Source organism: Nelumbo lutea, chromosome 7 (assembly GCF_056320005.1).
Source record: "Nelumbo lutea isolate HS-2025 chromosome 7, American lotus-T2T, whole genome shotgun sequence".
Classification (NCBI taxonomy): domain Eukaryota; kingdom Viridiplantae; phylum Streptophyta; class Magnoliopsida; order Proteales; family Nelumbonaceae; genus Nelumbo; species Nelumbo lutea.
The window spans coordinates 23,793,998-23,810,493 of record NC_142690.1 but is presented as its reverse complement, the minus strand read 5'-3'; the positions used below and the strand labels follow the sequence as shown (position 1 = coordinate 23,810,493).

The following is a 16,496-nucleotide window of genomic DNA, read 5'->3' as shown; positions in this document are numbered from 1 at the left end:
ATTAGTTATAGTTTACCATTCTTTTATGTTATGTTGACCATTATTCTGGAAAATCTTAATCATACAAACATATTTTCTTTCATAGTGCCCCATAAGTTGTTATATTTGTAATACCTTTTTATTTGCTTTTTGATTTATCAGACTTGGATCTGCAATAAGCCATAGTAAGATTTTGTGGATTAAGCTTTACTTTGGATGAGTGGACATGAAGAATTATAAGAAACTCTTCCATTTTAAATGAAGTTCTTGCCATCAACATAACCCTAGAAATTCCCTCATTGTTTAGGGGTATTTTCATCATGCTAATTACTTAATGGTTATGTGGACAACTTTTATTAATGATGATCGCTAATAGTGATTTGACAAAAGGTACGCTTTGGATACTAAAAACTCATTGGTAAGGGCTGTTTAGAGGTTTTGAAAAGTTATAATGAATTCAAGAGAAATACAAAAAAGTCATGATAAGATCCCAAACTCTAAACATGAAAAACCAACCTGAATTTTTTTGGGCAACATTTTTCTAGCCATGAGAGTAAGAGAAGTTGGCCTTTCCGAACTAAATGTCTTTCCAAACTTAAAAAACAAATCCTAAACAATTCCAAATCCTTAACTAGAGCTGCATTTGTAACCTCAAAGTGTGGCCTCAAGGTCTTTTTCTAACCCTGATGCATAAACACGGTGAGCTTATCAGGAACCTCCCTAAGGTATGCTTGGTTTTTGCGATTGAGATGTGAAAATAGGAATATTCCCATTAGATTCTTATTTTTTGGTGTTTGTTCACCGAGATGGGAAGGGAAACTGCGTGGTGCCAGTTTCCAAAATCAAGGACGTGGGGTCGCGTCGAAATGGTGTGACCCCGGTGAGAAAGAGAGAATCAGAGAAAATTAAAGCTCCACAGCCAACTCTCACTGCCTCCCGTTTACAACGATTGAGTCTCTGGCAACGTTCCCGATGAAGAATAGCTCTCCGATGATGTTCATTGGTCCCCTCATGCTGCCGACTGTTGAGAAGGAAAACGGCAAGGTTCTCTCTATTCATTGCAAAGAATAGCTCTCTGAATGCTGCCTTGTATTTGCTTCTATTGCTAAAATCATGGCAGCAGAGGCATCAAGATCTGGTGGGTTGACCGATTCTACATCGACAACCTGATTAGCTTGACATTGAAGAGCAAAATCCATTATGAAGGTGTTCTCTACAATATTAACACTGAAGAATCCAACATCGGATTGAGAAATGGTACCCTTTTGATTTATGGGGTTTTTTGCTTTTTCTCTTTATCTGTAGCCACTGTTGTGTGGTTTTGCATTCTGGGTTTTAATTTTCTTGGTCACCATTGTTTGTGTTTATAGGACAACTTGTATGAATCAAATTGGATATTGGTTTTTTCTTGTTTACACCCAATCTGAATTTGATTTGATCCATTTGCAGCCCCGCACCCACCGAACAAAAGTTGGGAAAAAGTTTTCAAAGATTAGGGATTTAAAGCAAATAAAGATTGCGTAGCACTGTTAGGGAAGATTGCTTGTGAAATCTCTTCTTCTTGTGTATGCAAAATTTTCTCATCAATCAAACACAAGAGGATAGGATTGAGAAAATAAATTTTGCCTTCTCATCTCATCTTTTCTCGGCAACCAAACGAACTGTAAGTGGTAAATGGCCTATGACAACCTATGTGATGTAGCAGGTGTTTTTCTTGTAACCATCAAGCCACTCTCCTTTGCATTTGTACATCCAACTGATTTGTCTTCATCTTTCCTAGGTAGAAGAGGTACTTATAAATCTGCTAATTCAAGTGTGCTTCAAAAATGTGGTGTCTTTGATCTTAGCTTTGCTTGATCATACACAAGCAAGGTTCAAAGTATCGATACGATACGAGTTTCGGTCGTATTGTATGGTACTTAGAAAAGGCCGAAACACTTTTTTTTAGTTTTTTTTTTCAAATTTTGGTTTTTTGAGAAGCTTTTAGCATGTTTTTTATTATTAAAAAAAATTGGGGTTCGAAACGCTTAGAAATCAGACCATATCTTTTTCAAAAGATATGATATGACACCCCCCGTATCAGATGTATCGTATTGATACTTTGAATCATGTACACAAGTGGCAAGTTATAATGCAATTAGTTGTGAAGTAACAAGTTGAGGAGGGTTTCTTATCCCTTATTGCCAAATTGCCATGCATTTATGTCTTTAAAATATAAATAGTTAAATGCTATTAATTTATATGGACGAGCATGGTGCCAGGTCCAATTAGTTGTGGCCTATGGGAAGATTTTAGTGGGATGGGAAAGGATGGGATGAGAACGGAAAAATGGGTGAAATTTTTTTATGTTCTATTGTTTGGTTGCAGAAGGAAAAATAGTGGGAAAATCAACCCTAATAACAATTAATTAATTAATTATCAATATTTAGTTAATTATAAATTATTTAATAAAATACTAATAATTAATTAATAGTACAACATAAAAGAATGAAAATATTACTAATTATCCAATTAATTAATTAATAAATTTTATTAAGATTGAATTTTCCAATATTTTCCCTTTTGCACCCCAGGAACGTGAAAAATTTTAAACAATTTTCCTTTTCTCATCCCATTCCATCCTATCCTTTCCCCACCAAAATCTTCCCGTGAACCAAATGCAAGGTGCACCCCTCGAGGGCCATCAACACCATGTAAAACCCCACCAGTCATGATTATCTCATTGCTTCCTGTGTTTTTGAACCATCATTGATTCAGAAGATTGGACCGTTCGGTCCAGGAACCGCCCAAGTAATTGGTTTCTTTTCACTCTTAACCCATTATTTTATCAAACACTGTTGATCAGCGGCCCATTGACCCAGATGGTCAAACTATCGACCCATTCGACCTCGATAGTGATTTTTGGCCACTTTTTATTTTAATAATTTTTAAAATTTTTAAATTGAAATGAGTTCATTCCAACCGGACAGTCAAACCACTGAATCGAAAGCCGATGGCCAAAGCGGTTCCGGGTCGATTTTCTAAACATAGGCTCAGTTTGGAAGGAGTACAAATTCTGTACAAATACAAACATAGGTTCCAGTGGCCAAATAGGATTCCATCCAATTCTTTCCGGTGCTTGCCACCTGCAGAGGGCTGCAGTGTAACTCTTGCCTCTTGGGCAGTTTCCAAGAGTTGCACAAAGTCGTTGCTTGGTAGAATTCCTCCATCGACCCTCGTATGAATGAGATCAAACATGCCAGGTTGCAGGCGCGAGTGATGCGACATAACTCTTTTCAACTTCCTTTCCGGTTCTATAGCGATATACAGTAGAGCGGTTGTTTGTCATGGAGAAGGGTGTTCAGAGATGGTTTGTCAACGTATCTGAGTGGAGCCCTTCTGGCGATGAGTTCTACTTCCTCCTTTCTCTCCTTCCTCCCCACGAGCATTCCGCCATCACCAGGTTAGCCTTTCTAAGATTCAAGGCCTCGATCTTCTTTGTAATCCATCATTTTTCTCTCTGAATTTATTTGCAAGTAGTTCAGTATCAACTGTTAATATTTTGATCTGCCTTTTAACATGATTCCTTGATGCTTAAAATTCCTCTCTTCCTTAGTGAAGTTAGTTTCTGGGCTTATTTTATTTTACTTCATCTTATTTTTTTGCTTGCTGAATTTTATTCTATTACATAGCTGTTGTACAAGGCATATTCTGGTTTTCGTTGTTTTGATTAGCCTACATTGAATTTGGTTGTGCTTAGGTTTTTAAAACTGGAGGATAGAAAACGGGCACTTGTTAGCCGGTTGCTTCAGTATGCCCTTGTACATGAAGTATTGGGAATTCCATTTGATGAGATATTCATAAAGCGAACAGTTGAAGGCAAGCCATATCTGGTACGACTAGAATTGTGACTCTGATCTTGTTCAGTGAATGGTATATGCTTGGTGAAATGTTTAGTGAGACAGTGAGAGCAGTAGTAACTCTGACATTTTTTTTTTGGGTCTGATTCAAACTCTTGGCTTTATTTAATTCTGCACATATAGCTATGTTAATCGGGATTTCACTATGAATTAAAATGAGGGCAATATATATGATGCTGGAAAGGTATGAATCAGATAGAGTAAAATAGGTCGACTGGTTTTCAATGTGAAAATTACATCTAACATACGATTAAATCTATCAGTTCCTTTGGATTGAAGGGATTTATTGAGGAGCTTGGGTTTGAGGACACTTGGAATTCTCTTGACTATATAATGAAAAGTTCGTATTCATTGTGCATTCATTAGTAGTGATAATTTCATTGTAACCCCTTGCCCAGAGTGTGACACTATCAAGCCTTATGTTGACTGTTGTTTGGACCATCTAGACCTTTATGGTATCTCAGGCCTGGTGGGAATAAAACATACCATTAAAGGTGAGGTTGCTGCATTCATTCACTTCATTGTAGGTTGCAGGTTTGGTGAGCTTCTTGAGCTCAAGGGCTTCATAGTGGAAGTGGAATGTGAAAATTGACTGCTTTTATTATTTTTTTTCCTATGTGATGGTGTGTGGTGGCCATTTCTTTTAATGTTTGAGATTTGGGCTTTATCCTTAGAATGAACATCCCATTTTTGTGGAGCTTAAGGGCAGCTAAACCCATATTTAATCACCTTGAAAAATGGCAAGAATACAGGGCTGAGTTGTTTGTCTAGAACCAAATTCCTTCTGCATTATCTTGTGTTTCTGTTTTCACTCCTTTTTTCATGAGAAATAGTAATTGTTGTTTTCACTGCTCATTATGGTTGTTTTTTTCAATCTAGTACCCTGCCCTTTGTTCCTGACCCCTTTTTCTATCTATTTGGGTCCTCTCTCTTTTTTGTTCTCTTTCTAATGTATACGTGCTTTATTAATCAAATGGGTGGAAAATGGAAGGAAACAGGAAAACAGCTAGGTTTAGGTTTGGATAGATCGGACATGACAGGCTGAAATGTTGATTTCCAGAGAAGAAAAAGAGAAATTTAGCTTCTAGGCTTTTAGTTTATAAAAGGGGAGTTTATTCTCAAGTGATGGATATGGGTAAAAAAAGTGGTAAAAGAATCACCAAAGCTGTCTCACTTCTCTCCCTAAATTATAATTAAGAGCTCACCAATGCTAAAGCAAGGGTTCAGTGGTGAATTGCCATCAAGGTTGAGCATGATGTCACACAGCAAAAACTGCATAACTTACAAGAAAAAAGAAAAGATAAAAACCTTGCTATTATTCTTCCCTAATATGTAGAAGAATAATAAATAGGTCTAGTTTAGCATAACTTAGAACTACTAATTTTCATTTTAAACTTGTATGATGTCCATATTTTTGGTTATTACTATCTCATCTGAGTTAAGATATTGAGAAATAAAAATGTATCACCATGAGTAGTTGAATGGTTTGAAACATAGATCCACTAGATTGATTTGCAATTTTGCATCATCAGTGATTATAACTTTTTTTGACAATATTGATGCTATTCTCATTTACAGGAGTATAATAAACAGAACTTGGAATTTCCTAATTTCAATTTCAATGCATCCCATCATGGAGATTATGTTGCGATAGCATCTGAACCATTATGCCTGGTAGGGTTAGATATTGTTTCTCTTTTGATTCCCAAACAGGAAACAACTCATGATTTCATTGGGAACTTCTCATCATACCTCACAGGATTAGAGTGGGAAAATATTATCAAAGCAGGCACTTCTGATGATATTTTGGGTCAGTTTTACAGGTAAGTTTGTACTTCCCTTCACATGATTATCTAGGGGGAATGAGTTGTTTGGTTTCAAGAATTTCCTTAATCATTTACTGCAATGTATTTCTTAAATGCAATACAGCATGAAACCCAGTTGCTTGTTAACCTGTAGTGATGATTTGCAATTGTAGGTGTTGTATAAAATATAACTTTTTTTACTTTGTAAGTTCATATTTTTGTTTTGGATTGCCTATAATATTTTTTCAAATTTTTTTGATTAAATATTAGTTCTTTCCACAAACACAAAGCATCTAACTTAGTAAGACACAATACTTTTTGCCACTATCTTGTTTTGAGGTAGAGTCTACGTACATAATTTCTACAAGCATGGATGGATGTAACCACACAGCACAAGTATGTGCATACATACATGCACAGACATATGCATGCAACTGTCAACTATTGCTTTTATAATTTTCTTTTCTATTATTTTCTGGTTGGTTCTATCAGAATATATATATTTTTTTAAATCAATGTCTTACAATCATGGCCAAATATATCCTTTAACTTAAGTGTATATGGTTTATTTTTGTGTATAAATGGCTTGCGGTGGCAGTATTGGTTTGTTGTTCTGTATTATAGTGGGATGCCTTTTGTGTTTGTTTTTGTTTTTTTTTTTGTGCTCCCTTTCTCCAATATGTCATGTGTGCACATGTTGCATTGGGAACAGAAACAAATTAATAGAATGATCTTGTCATATGAGCACAAAACATTACAAAGATGTATTTTTGTCTTATTAGAATGCTATGATATATATAATAATGATTTAGGCTATTTTCTAGATACTGGTGCCTGAAGGAGGCATTTGTCAAAGCCATTGGTGCTGGAATGGGGTATGGGTTGGACAAATTGGAATTTCACCATAATAACTGGACCAACATATCTATCCATGTTGATGGGGATGAATTGAAACAATGGAGGTTTTCCATTTCAGAGCTGGGCAAAAAGCACTGGGTAAGTTGTTTACTAATATTGCTTTCCTTTGTAAATTTCCTCCTTTCATTTTCCTTAAAAGTTAGGTATTTCTGCTGCATCAGCACAGTCAAATGCACAGAATCAGTTCTTTTCTTGCCTTTAAGAGTGTAATGGACCATTTAATGCCACTTAGTAGATGCTCTGGAAAAGTTGATTTTTTTTGATAGGTAACTATAAAGAACTTTTATTAAAATGAGACAAAGAGATATATACAACTTTACAGGCATCCCTTAGAGAGGAGCGAGCTGCCACCTCTCAAAAGGAATACAAATTATTTTACAATTGTGCCCAATACAACGGTCCCCTACCAAATCCTTGTTTGGCTAGGGTACCAGCCAACCCATTAGACAGCCTTTGAACCCATTGAATCTGAATGGACATGTTGCTAGTTAACCACTTGAACTTCTTGATTTCATCCCCTTATAGATTCACCCATCTCTGGATTCCTTAACCATTCTACCACCAACTTAGAATCCCCTTCAATGACTAGCTTGTCAATGTTCAGATCTGTTGCTAACTGCACCCCTTGAATTACAGAAAACATTTCAGCCCTAGAGGAGTCTCCTTGATGGGAATCAATCTCTTTCTCTTTTCTCTTTCTTCCCTCTCTATTTTTCTCTCTTTCTATCTTGTGGTAATTTATTCTAGCTTTGCTGCATCACTCCTATACCAATTGGTCTTGAATACAAGGTTGTGATATTGTCATCTTCATTTCTAAAAACTCCCCCTATTCTAAAAGGTCCCGGATTGCCTTAGTTTAATGAAGCCATCTATAGGAGGTAGCCACTGTCTTGATAATCTCTTTTCTTTTTGAACTTCTTGCCACCTCCCCTCAGTTTCTCTAAATGTCATCATAAGAGAAGGAAGGAAAACTCTTTATTGTTTTATCCCAAACCCTAGTCATTATTCATTCCTTCCCCGCTTCCTTGCTTCTTTCCTTCTCTAAGAACACTCTTGCATTCCTTCCCTCCCAAACGGTTCATACTAATGATGCCCTTGTGCATCTCCACAAGATTCTTCATCTTTTTCATGGCTAAGTGAAAAAAGATGGATTAGACAGCGTACTCATCTCCACCAGCATGGTCCACCTGTACATCTCCACAAGATTCTTTCCCTCTTCCTTGTGCATCTCCGTAAGATTTTTTTGATAGGTACATCTCCATAAGATTTTTTTGATAGGTACATCTCCATAAGATTTTTCCCCTTTTCTTTCTCTAAGATCACTCTTGCATTTGTTGTAAGGGTTAGAGATCAAATTAAACATGGCCGAACTAGATCTAGTTGCTGGCTGAATTTTAAAAGTATTTTTAACTGAACCCGGGAACCAATTTTTTTGGTAATTTGAAATCTGAAATTTCAGGATCGATCTTGCATTGAACTAGACCAGCTTTGAAACCCAAATTAGAATCTGATCATACCTCATACGAAGTCCACAAAAGCAACTCCAAAAGTTGTAGTTCACACCCAGTGTCAAACCCAAACCGGCCTCCAATTGAAGATGGCGCAGTTGCAAGAGTGAAGATGATTCAACAATGCCTTTTCTACAAAGTCAGTCTCAAAACTAACTTGGATTTGTTGTAGTAGCGTGAGCCTGAGTGTGTATGATGTTCTTCCCAAAACACAGTAGAGGGTTGATGAATTTCATCTCCCATCACAGCTGGTTCAAATTAGGGTTTGTTGGATGCAAGAGAGAAGAGAAGAGAGCAAGGGGATGTAGAGAATAGAGTGAATTGTCCCTCCCCTCTTAGTCCCTTATATAGAGCACTCTCCTAATCCTATTAGGAGCTGATCCAAAAAATCATTTGGATCAAGACTTCATCTTCAATTAGATAAGCATAATCTTCTTAATAGAACGAGTGCTCCGTACCTAGATCCATACCCATTTTCGATCTAAGTCACATGACAACTTAAGTTGTCATGTGATCACTTAACTAATCACATAGGCAATGGGCTTTAGGCCATTTTTTTACTGGCTCACTAACTTAGATTGCAAGGCTACATAGGCCTGATCATTATATGGCATGCGACCCACAAAGGTCTCACATAAGTCCACAAGGGTTCGACCCCACACTTGGAAAGGGGTAGTGAACCCCTGATCCAATCAACTTGGGCTTAATTTGGGCCCAACATTTAAACATAAATGATCATTCGATTCAACCACCCTATGAAGATCCAAGGATAATACTAAGGATAATAGACTTATATAAGGTAAATCCCATCAGGTAATTAGCCTTGTAATGGTCTCTTGCTCTTAACCTCTTGGCCCAAAATCATCAAAATCATCATAGGAAAGGACCTCTCCCCTGACTACAAAGTGTAGTGTCACACTCTTCACTCAAATGGATCTTGAGATTAAAACTTTTTGCAAATATTTTTTTTCATAAAATAGTGATATAACATATACATACATTTTGTATATCGGATTCAAATACAACTGAAATCCACTGCTGTCAGTTTAGGTTTCCATTAGAGAGAGTGTAAATCCTGATATTCACTTTATCTAACAAAGGGGCCGATCCTATCACTATAATCACCCCACTCAGACAATTTCCCAAACTGCCCCAACATGCCTAGATATTTGACCCTTGATGGATCTCATTGGTTGGCATATCAAAAGTAGTTCAGTCCAAGACTTAGTGTAGTATCATAATCAAATATGGGGTTAAGTGCAACTTTCTAGTTTTGCCCATCTTTCTCTAAGGTCTAGGGCATACTTGCAAACATAGTTGTCAAGGCGACAAGGCGCCCTTTGAGGCTCGCCTCGCCTAATCACCAAGTAGTTTTCTACTTCCTATTATAAAATACATTTTTATTCATTCTTTTTTTTTGATTTTATAATTATAAAATAGACATGATTAAACTAAAATAATCATTTTGTGTGTTTATATACTAATTTTTTTTTTATTATTTTCTTATTTATTAGGGTTTAATCAACACAAACATTGCTAAATGCTGTATTTGAACCCTCAAAGACTTAAAAACTGAACCAATAAGTAAGGAAGAACTTAAAATTTTATCTAATCATCACATTTTCCTCTTCCATATATTCTTCTTCTTCTACTACTACTACTACTACTACTACTACTGCCAAGTACCAATACTTTTTATTTTCTTATTTTCCTATAACAAAAGTAAGGGTTCAACCCCTATATTTTTGAATTTTATTTTCCTTCTTTCTTTTCTTCTAACAAGTATGTTGATTTTCTATACTTTAATATGAAATTTATACTTTTCTTATGAAAATCATGAATAATTATTAAAGAAATATGGTTATGGTACCTAGGGAACTACCCTAGGATCTATGTTTTTAACATAAAAAAATCCATCGCCTAGGTGCCAGCCTAGGTGACTAGGTAACCCCCAGTCACCTAGCCTCGCCTTGGCGCCTTGAAAATTATGATTGGAAATTGGTCCAAGTTCAGAGTGCCTTCCAAACACCCATTGACTAATTTAGGGGTCTAACTCTAGCAATTGAGACAAGATGCTCCACCAATTCGGCAACACAATTGTGTTAGCCTTGTTAGAATAAACTCACCAAGTCTATCCAATGGCTGAGAACATTCTAAACTAACATGGGTTGCATAAGTTTCTAGTTTAAGTAGTAATTCACAGGAGCATACCAATTTGAACATAAAACAATAATGTGCTTATTCTATTCATTCATAAATGTTTATGTATAGCAATCTGATTTGAACTAAGGGAATACACTGTCTAACAACATTCCTTTCCTCCCAAAAACTCCATATCAATGCTGCCCTTTTGCACCTTAAAAGATTCTTCCCCTCTTCCTTGGTCAAGCAAAAAAGGACGGATTGGACAACCTATTTATCTCCACCAACATGGTCCACTTGCACCTAAAGAAAGCAAAGAACCACTCCCAAAGACAAGAAACAAATGGACAAAAGTTAGTTGGTGGTAACAAGTCTCACCATTAGTTTCATAGAGAATGTACTAGTTAAGGGAAAAGCAGACATTAGGTCTCCTCTTTTGCAAGATGTCTATAGTGTTAATCTTTCCATGAAAGACTTCCTAACAAAAAAGCTCTTTTTTTTTGGGGGGGGGGGGAGGGGTGATTTGCTTATACCAAATTTCTTTAATAGGGAATGAAGGCTGAGAAGCATGAGAAGAGCAAAGAGATTTGAAAAAGATGCACAAGTGACCTTGGGTCTAGGGGTCTAGACATACTTGTCAGGTTTATAAGGATCCAACTAAATCCTATCAAGAATTTGTAGAAGCCCAATTATTGATTTAGATTCACCCTCCTTCAAACCCCTTCTAAAACCAAGATCCCAATTAAAACCATTTGGAGGTAGTGGGGATGACAAAAACTTCAAAATTGGCTCCTTTTTATACATGAAAATAGAAAACAAGGAAAAAGGTCCTTAACAATTGAGTTACCCACCTAAAGATCTTCCCAAAACGATATTTTATTCCTAGAGAACACATCATACTTGACAAAGTTTAGAAACTGAGGAAGGATGCCATGAATGACTTTCCTAGGTGGTGATGCCAAAGTTGCCTGAAGGGAAACACCAACATCCCAATCATTGTTCTAACTTCGAAGATCCATGAATGCTTGTCACCACTCTATGCCATAGCTTCTCCCTCTTAATAGGCCATTTCCACAATCATTTCCCTAGTAAAGTTACATTCCTCTTCCCCACATTCCCAATCTCCATGCCTTCTTGCTCCTTTATTCTACACACTATCTCCCAATTTACCAAGTGGGGTCCTTACCATTCCTTGACTGTCATAAAAAGTCCCACATAATTTTCTCTATTTTAGTTTTGAAGAGCAACTTGCAAATATTTTCGTGAAGGGCATACATCACTTGCGATACAATGATTTTTGTGACAAGTTGGGCATATGATTGACATCTATGTCCAAACTTGAGAGGGAGTGGTAAAGCTGTTAAGAATTTGTAATTATAGTGCTACAAGGGCACTATTGTCTTTTTTCTATATTATTTTTATTATTGTTTGGGACACCCTACTATAAATAGAAAGGTTGGTGCTACCAGCCAGAACTTTTGCCTCTCAATCTCTCTTCTCTCTCATATTCTTCTCTCTCCTCTCTTCGCTCTTGTCTTCTACCTTTTCTTCTTATTTTTCCTGGATAATAAAACTCATATACAAAATAGCCATGTCGTCTCAGGTCTGAGGATCATCTACACAAATAGAAACAATCATTGACTAATGAAACTCCACGTGATTGTTCTCTTAATGGGCCAGGTTCAGTGAACTTGTTCTCTAACAAGCACTCATATATTTGCTCTAGTGTTTCCACACAAGTGATTTGAGATTCATCACCCTATTAAGGCAAGCCTAATATGCTAGTCTATCTGGATCATCAAAGTCTTCTTGATGATCCTCTGAGTAGGAATTGTTTAAGGATTATGTACCAAGAAGAGAATATCTCAAATTCTTAACATACTTAAGAATTTAGAGAAGGGATACGTTCTGGTGGATTGGTCTTTCCTCCTTGAAATCCTATAGAAGATTGGGTTAGGTTATAGGTGGACGATGTGGATTGGAGGGTGCTTAAGTAAAATAGAGAAGGGAAGGATTTAGAGAAGGCATACGTTCTGGTGGATTGGTCTTTCCTCCTTGAAATCCTATAGAAGATTGGGTTAGGTTATAGGTGGACGATGTGGATTGGAGGGTGCTTAAGTTCAATGAATTATTCAACTTTGATAGGTTGATCAAGAGAGGTTACTTAGAGAATAGGGTAAGATCCGTTATCCCTTTTCCTTTTCACTTTAGTAGCAGATGTCTTAAGCAAGATGATTGTCAAGGTTGATTAGGAGAGGTTGCTTAGAGGTTGGAGGGTAGGAAGAAATGAGGTGATAGTCACCCACTTGTAGTTTGCAAATGATATAATCGTGCTCTGTAAAGGAGGTAATCTAGATGACTTGAGGTTGATGAATTTAAAGGAAATCATTGCTACTTTCAAATCTATTTCCAATCTGAGGGTGAATTTGGGGAAATATTTGTATGGCGGAGATAAATGTGTTGGAGGAAGAATTAAGAATGTTGGCAAAGATACTAGGGTGTGAGGTGAGGAGTTTTCCTTTAGATTATCTTGGTCTTTGTTAGGGGGAAACCCAAGGACAAAAGATTTTTGGAAGTCGGTAGTAGAAAGATCCACTATGGAAAAGAAATTACGTCTTAGTGGGTGGAAGAATAACTTTGATTAGTGAAACTTTAGCTAACCTACCTATTTACTTACCTTTCCACCTTTAGGATTTCGTCTAGAGTTGTGGGTCAACTAGAGAAGATCATGAGGGATTTCCTTTGAACCTGGGATGAGAAGAGGGACCATTTGGTGAAGTGGGAGCAAGTTAGGAAACCTAAGGAGCAGGGTGGGCTTGGAGTAGGGAACCTAATTTGTAGGAGTACAACATTGTTAGGGAAATGGTTATGGAGGTTTCCTTTGGAAAATGATAGACTTTGGCCTAAGGTAATTGCAAGCATTCACATGACACTGAATAATGGATGGGATGCAAAAGTAGCCTCTTCTTCTACATCACTCTCCTTGGAAATCAATACTGGTGGTGTAACCAACTTTTATTGATTTCGCTAGATACGATGTGGGATGTGGACCCTAAGTATTGTTTTGGGAAGACCTCTGGTTGGCTGAAAGCCCCCTTCAGTTTGTTTTTCCTAGCGTTTACTCATTGTCTAACTATAAACAACTTGTCTTGAGATTTGTTACCTTTTCTCCTTTAGAGATATACTGGGACTTTGGGTTTAAAAGGGGCTTGAGGGATGGTAAGTGTGAGGCACTTATCCAATTGTTGGACAAACTTCAATTAACTTTCCTGGATCAGTCAGTGGAGGACACTAGAGTGTGGTCTTGTACTCCTAATGGGGTTTTTACTTGTGTTTCCTTTTTCAATGTCCTCCTTGTAGTCCAACATGTCGGGAGAGAATTTTCTTGTGAAAGAGATTTGGAGCATGCCTATCCTACCTAAAATTCAGGTATTGTGTTGGGAAGTCTTTCTTGGAAAGGTAAATACTTGTGATATGCTTTAGAAAAGAAGGCAAAATAATTGTCTATCACCTCATGTGCTTCCTTTGCCTTGCAAGTGGTGAATCCTTATCTCATTTATTGCTTTCTTGCTCTTTTGTACTTGGCGTTTTTATTGTTCTCTTTTCTGTTGTAAGTGGACCTCTCCGCAGGATGTAGTGAGCCTTTTTAGCCAAAGTTTCCTAAGACAACCAAGAAAGAGGGTAAGAATCATGTAGAAAGCAATTCGGGCTGCAGTAGTGTGGACTGTTTGGGAAGAAAGAAATGGGTGGATCTTTAATGAGAAAAGTAGATTGAAAGAGGAAGTTTGTGAAGTTATAAAAATCAGAGCTGCACACTAGCTAAAGACACTTGATATTTTCAAAGACTTTTCAGTGAATGATATCCTAAGGGCACGGACCGAAGTGGCATTTTCTTCTAAAGGGAAAAGGTGGTTATGGAGTGGTTACCCCTGCAGCTAATAAAGTAAATCTAAATTTTGATGGAAACTCCATGGGAAGCATTGGAATGGCAGGTATTGAAGGAGTATTTAGTGATTGTACAGGGAAAGTGTTGGCTATGTTTTTAGGACCTTTGGGGTTTGGAGATTCACTAAAATCTGAACTGATGGTTACCTATAAAAAAAAAAGCCGAACTGATGACATTATTGCAAGGCTTAAGACTTGCTAAACAAGACACTTGGAAGTAGAGGGAGACTCAAAACTGATCATTTCTTGGGCCAGGAATAAATAACTTGTGCCATGAATCTGTAGGCATGAGTTTAGGGAAATAGAGAGCATCACATGGGAGCTGAACATTACTTTCAATTGGGCAAGAAAGACTGTTGTTTTGGGTGCTATTGTAACCTTTATAACTTTGTTGGGGATTGGAACTGTCTCTTAGGGGTGGCTAAACTCCTCATTGTATTAACCAGATTCATCATCATTTAATGAAGTTCTTAAGTTTCTTGCTAATCTTAAAAAAAAAAAAATAGAGAAGGGAAGAAATTAACATACTTTCTTGACATACATAAGAATATACTTTCTTGACAGCAGAGGAAATGGTTCGGTCGTTACAAGTGGAAGGGAAAAAGTTATGAAGAGATTAGGAGAGGAAAGGGAAGAGGTGGAGAGGGATTTAAAGAAGGGTGTAAGTTTGTTCTATAGAGGATAGCTTGGGAAAGGAGAAGGAAAAGGATGCGTTTAATAATGGAGTGGATGGAAGGGGAGAAAATGAAGTGGGTCAAAAGAACAAAAGTCCACCAAAGGAAAAGGATCTATAGAATGAAACCACTTGATGTAGGAATGGGAGCTGAAAATGAAGAGGAAGTTGCAATTATGCTGGATGAAACACATGAAGTTGGAAGGGCAGTTGATCTAGAAACAATTCTAATATAGAGGTGTTAGTGAGAAAAATGCTGGGCTTATTTTTCTTAGGCTGGAGAGGAATTTGCAAGGAAAGTCTTAAAGGAATTGGAAGAAAATTCTGGTTAGCTTTTGAAGGGTGGAGAGAAGGACAATCAACTTTTGCTGAAGTTTCTATAGTTGTAGAGGTGGAGAAGTAAGACAGATCTCCGAATGAAGCACGATTTGTTCTAGAGTAGGGTATTAATTTGGTAGCAGAGCAAGCGATTGAGAATGATGCCGTCTTAGAGTCAGAAAGGATTAATGATAATCATTTGGAGAGGAGGAATATTGAGGTCCTTCCTAACGCAATTAAAAGATTTCACTGATAAAAAAAGAAATTAAAAGATTTGGACACAAAAAAAGAAAAAAAACCGAACTTTGCCAGTTCTGAAGGTGCTTGCTTGATTGAAGTGGGGTTTATTTGTAGCTGGACTTAACAAGAAGGAAAAGAAGACAAAAAATAGCTTTGAAGAAAAGGAAAGAAGTTATTACTTCAACTGTTGGACACCAAAAAAAAAAACCCCGAACTTTGCCAGTTCTGAAGGTGGTTGCTTGATTGAAGTGGGGTTTTATTTGTAGCTGGACTTAACAAGAAGGAAAAGAAGACAAAAAATATGTAGAGAGCAGTGTTTATACTGATTTTGGGTATGGCTTTGTTGAGTTGAGCTGTTGATAAAAAACTATGTAGAGAGCAGTGTTTATACTGACTTTTATGGTATAATGTCAAAGCTGTGTCTTAGCATTTAGACAAAGGAATAGACAGCCTTTGTGTAACAGATTTCGTTTTGTAATGGTTTCTAATGATAGTTTTGTGGTTACCCTTGTGTAAACCCATCGAGATGATTCGTAGATCGTTTTCCGGATTCCCACCGGGTGGGGATCGGAGATGGGAGGCTAGAAACTGGTCTCGGAGAGGGGGGTTTGATGCGAGGATCAGATCTGATGTTTCTTACAGTAAAGTGTCAGCGGCCGGTGCCTGGCCTGACTTTGGTGCCTCGGAGGTGAGAAAAGTGGAGGATAGGATGATCGTGTTCACAGAAAGTCAAGCAGTTGATGCAAGGAGGGAGTTCTTGCGGAAATGTCTGGTGGGCAGATTCCGATGGGGGGTGGAAGCTAGAGAGGTGGAAGCATGGGCGGCTAGAGTGTGGAGGGGGGGTATGGGGAGTTAGGGTGAAAAAGATGGCAAACGAGTTATTTCTGTTCGTTTGTCCTTCGAGAGTAGAAGTTGAATGGATCTTGCGCCAGGGGTCATGAGAGATGAATCGTAATCCTCTCCTTCTGGATTGGTGGGGTACGAGTGCGGGATGTTTCTACCTGGAGGTGGAAGCTGAGACTGACCAATCGGATTCCGTTTGGGTCAGGGTGTTTGGTCTCCGGCTTCT

The 16,496-nt window shown here is 37.5% G+C and overlaps 1 protein-coding gene across 2 annotated transcripts in view; it reads left to right on the top strand.

Annotated features, from left to right (window-relative positions):
• The first annotated feature begins 907 nt into the window (after nucleotides 1–907).
• LOC148845676 (uncharacterized) overlaps nucleotides 908–16,496 on the top strand; it is a 28,103-nt gene continuing 12,514 nt past the window's right edge. Inside the window, exons 1-5 of one of the 2 annotated variants that reach the window (XM_088953887.1) lie at nucleotides 908–1,236; nucleotides 3,222–3,421; nucleotides 3,719–3,851; nucleotides 5,457–5,701; nucleotides 6,508–6,679. In XM_088953887.1, coding sequence (XP_088810013.1) covers nucleotides 3,306–3,421; nucleotides 3,719–3,851; nucleotides 5,457–5,701; nucleotides 6,508–6,679 — 666 coding nt within the window. In that variant the 5' untranslated portion in view covers nucleotides 908–1,236; nucleotides 3,222–3,305. Of the gene's footprint in view, nucleotides 1,237–3,066; nucleotides 3,422–3,718; nucleotides 3,852–5,456; nucleotides 5,702–6,507; nucleotides 6,680–16,496 lie in introns of those variants that run through there. The other variant, XM_088953888.1, reaches the window with a different exon arrangement.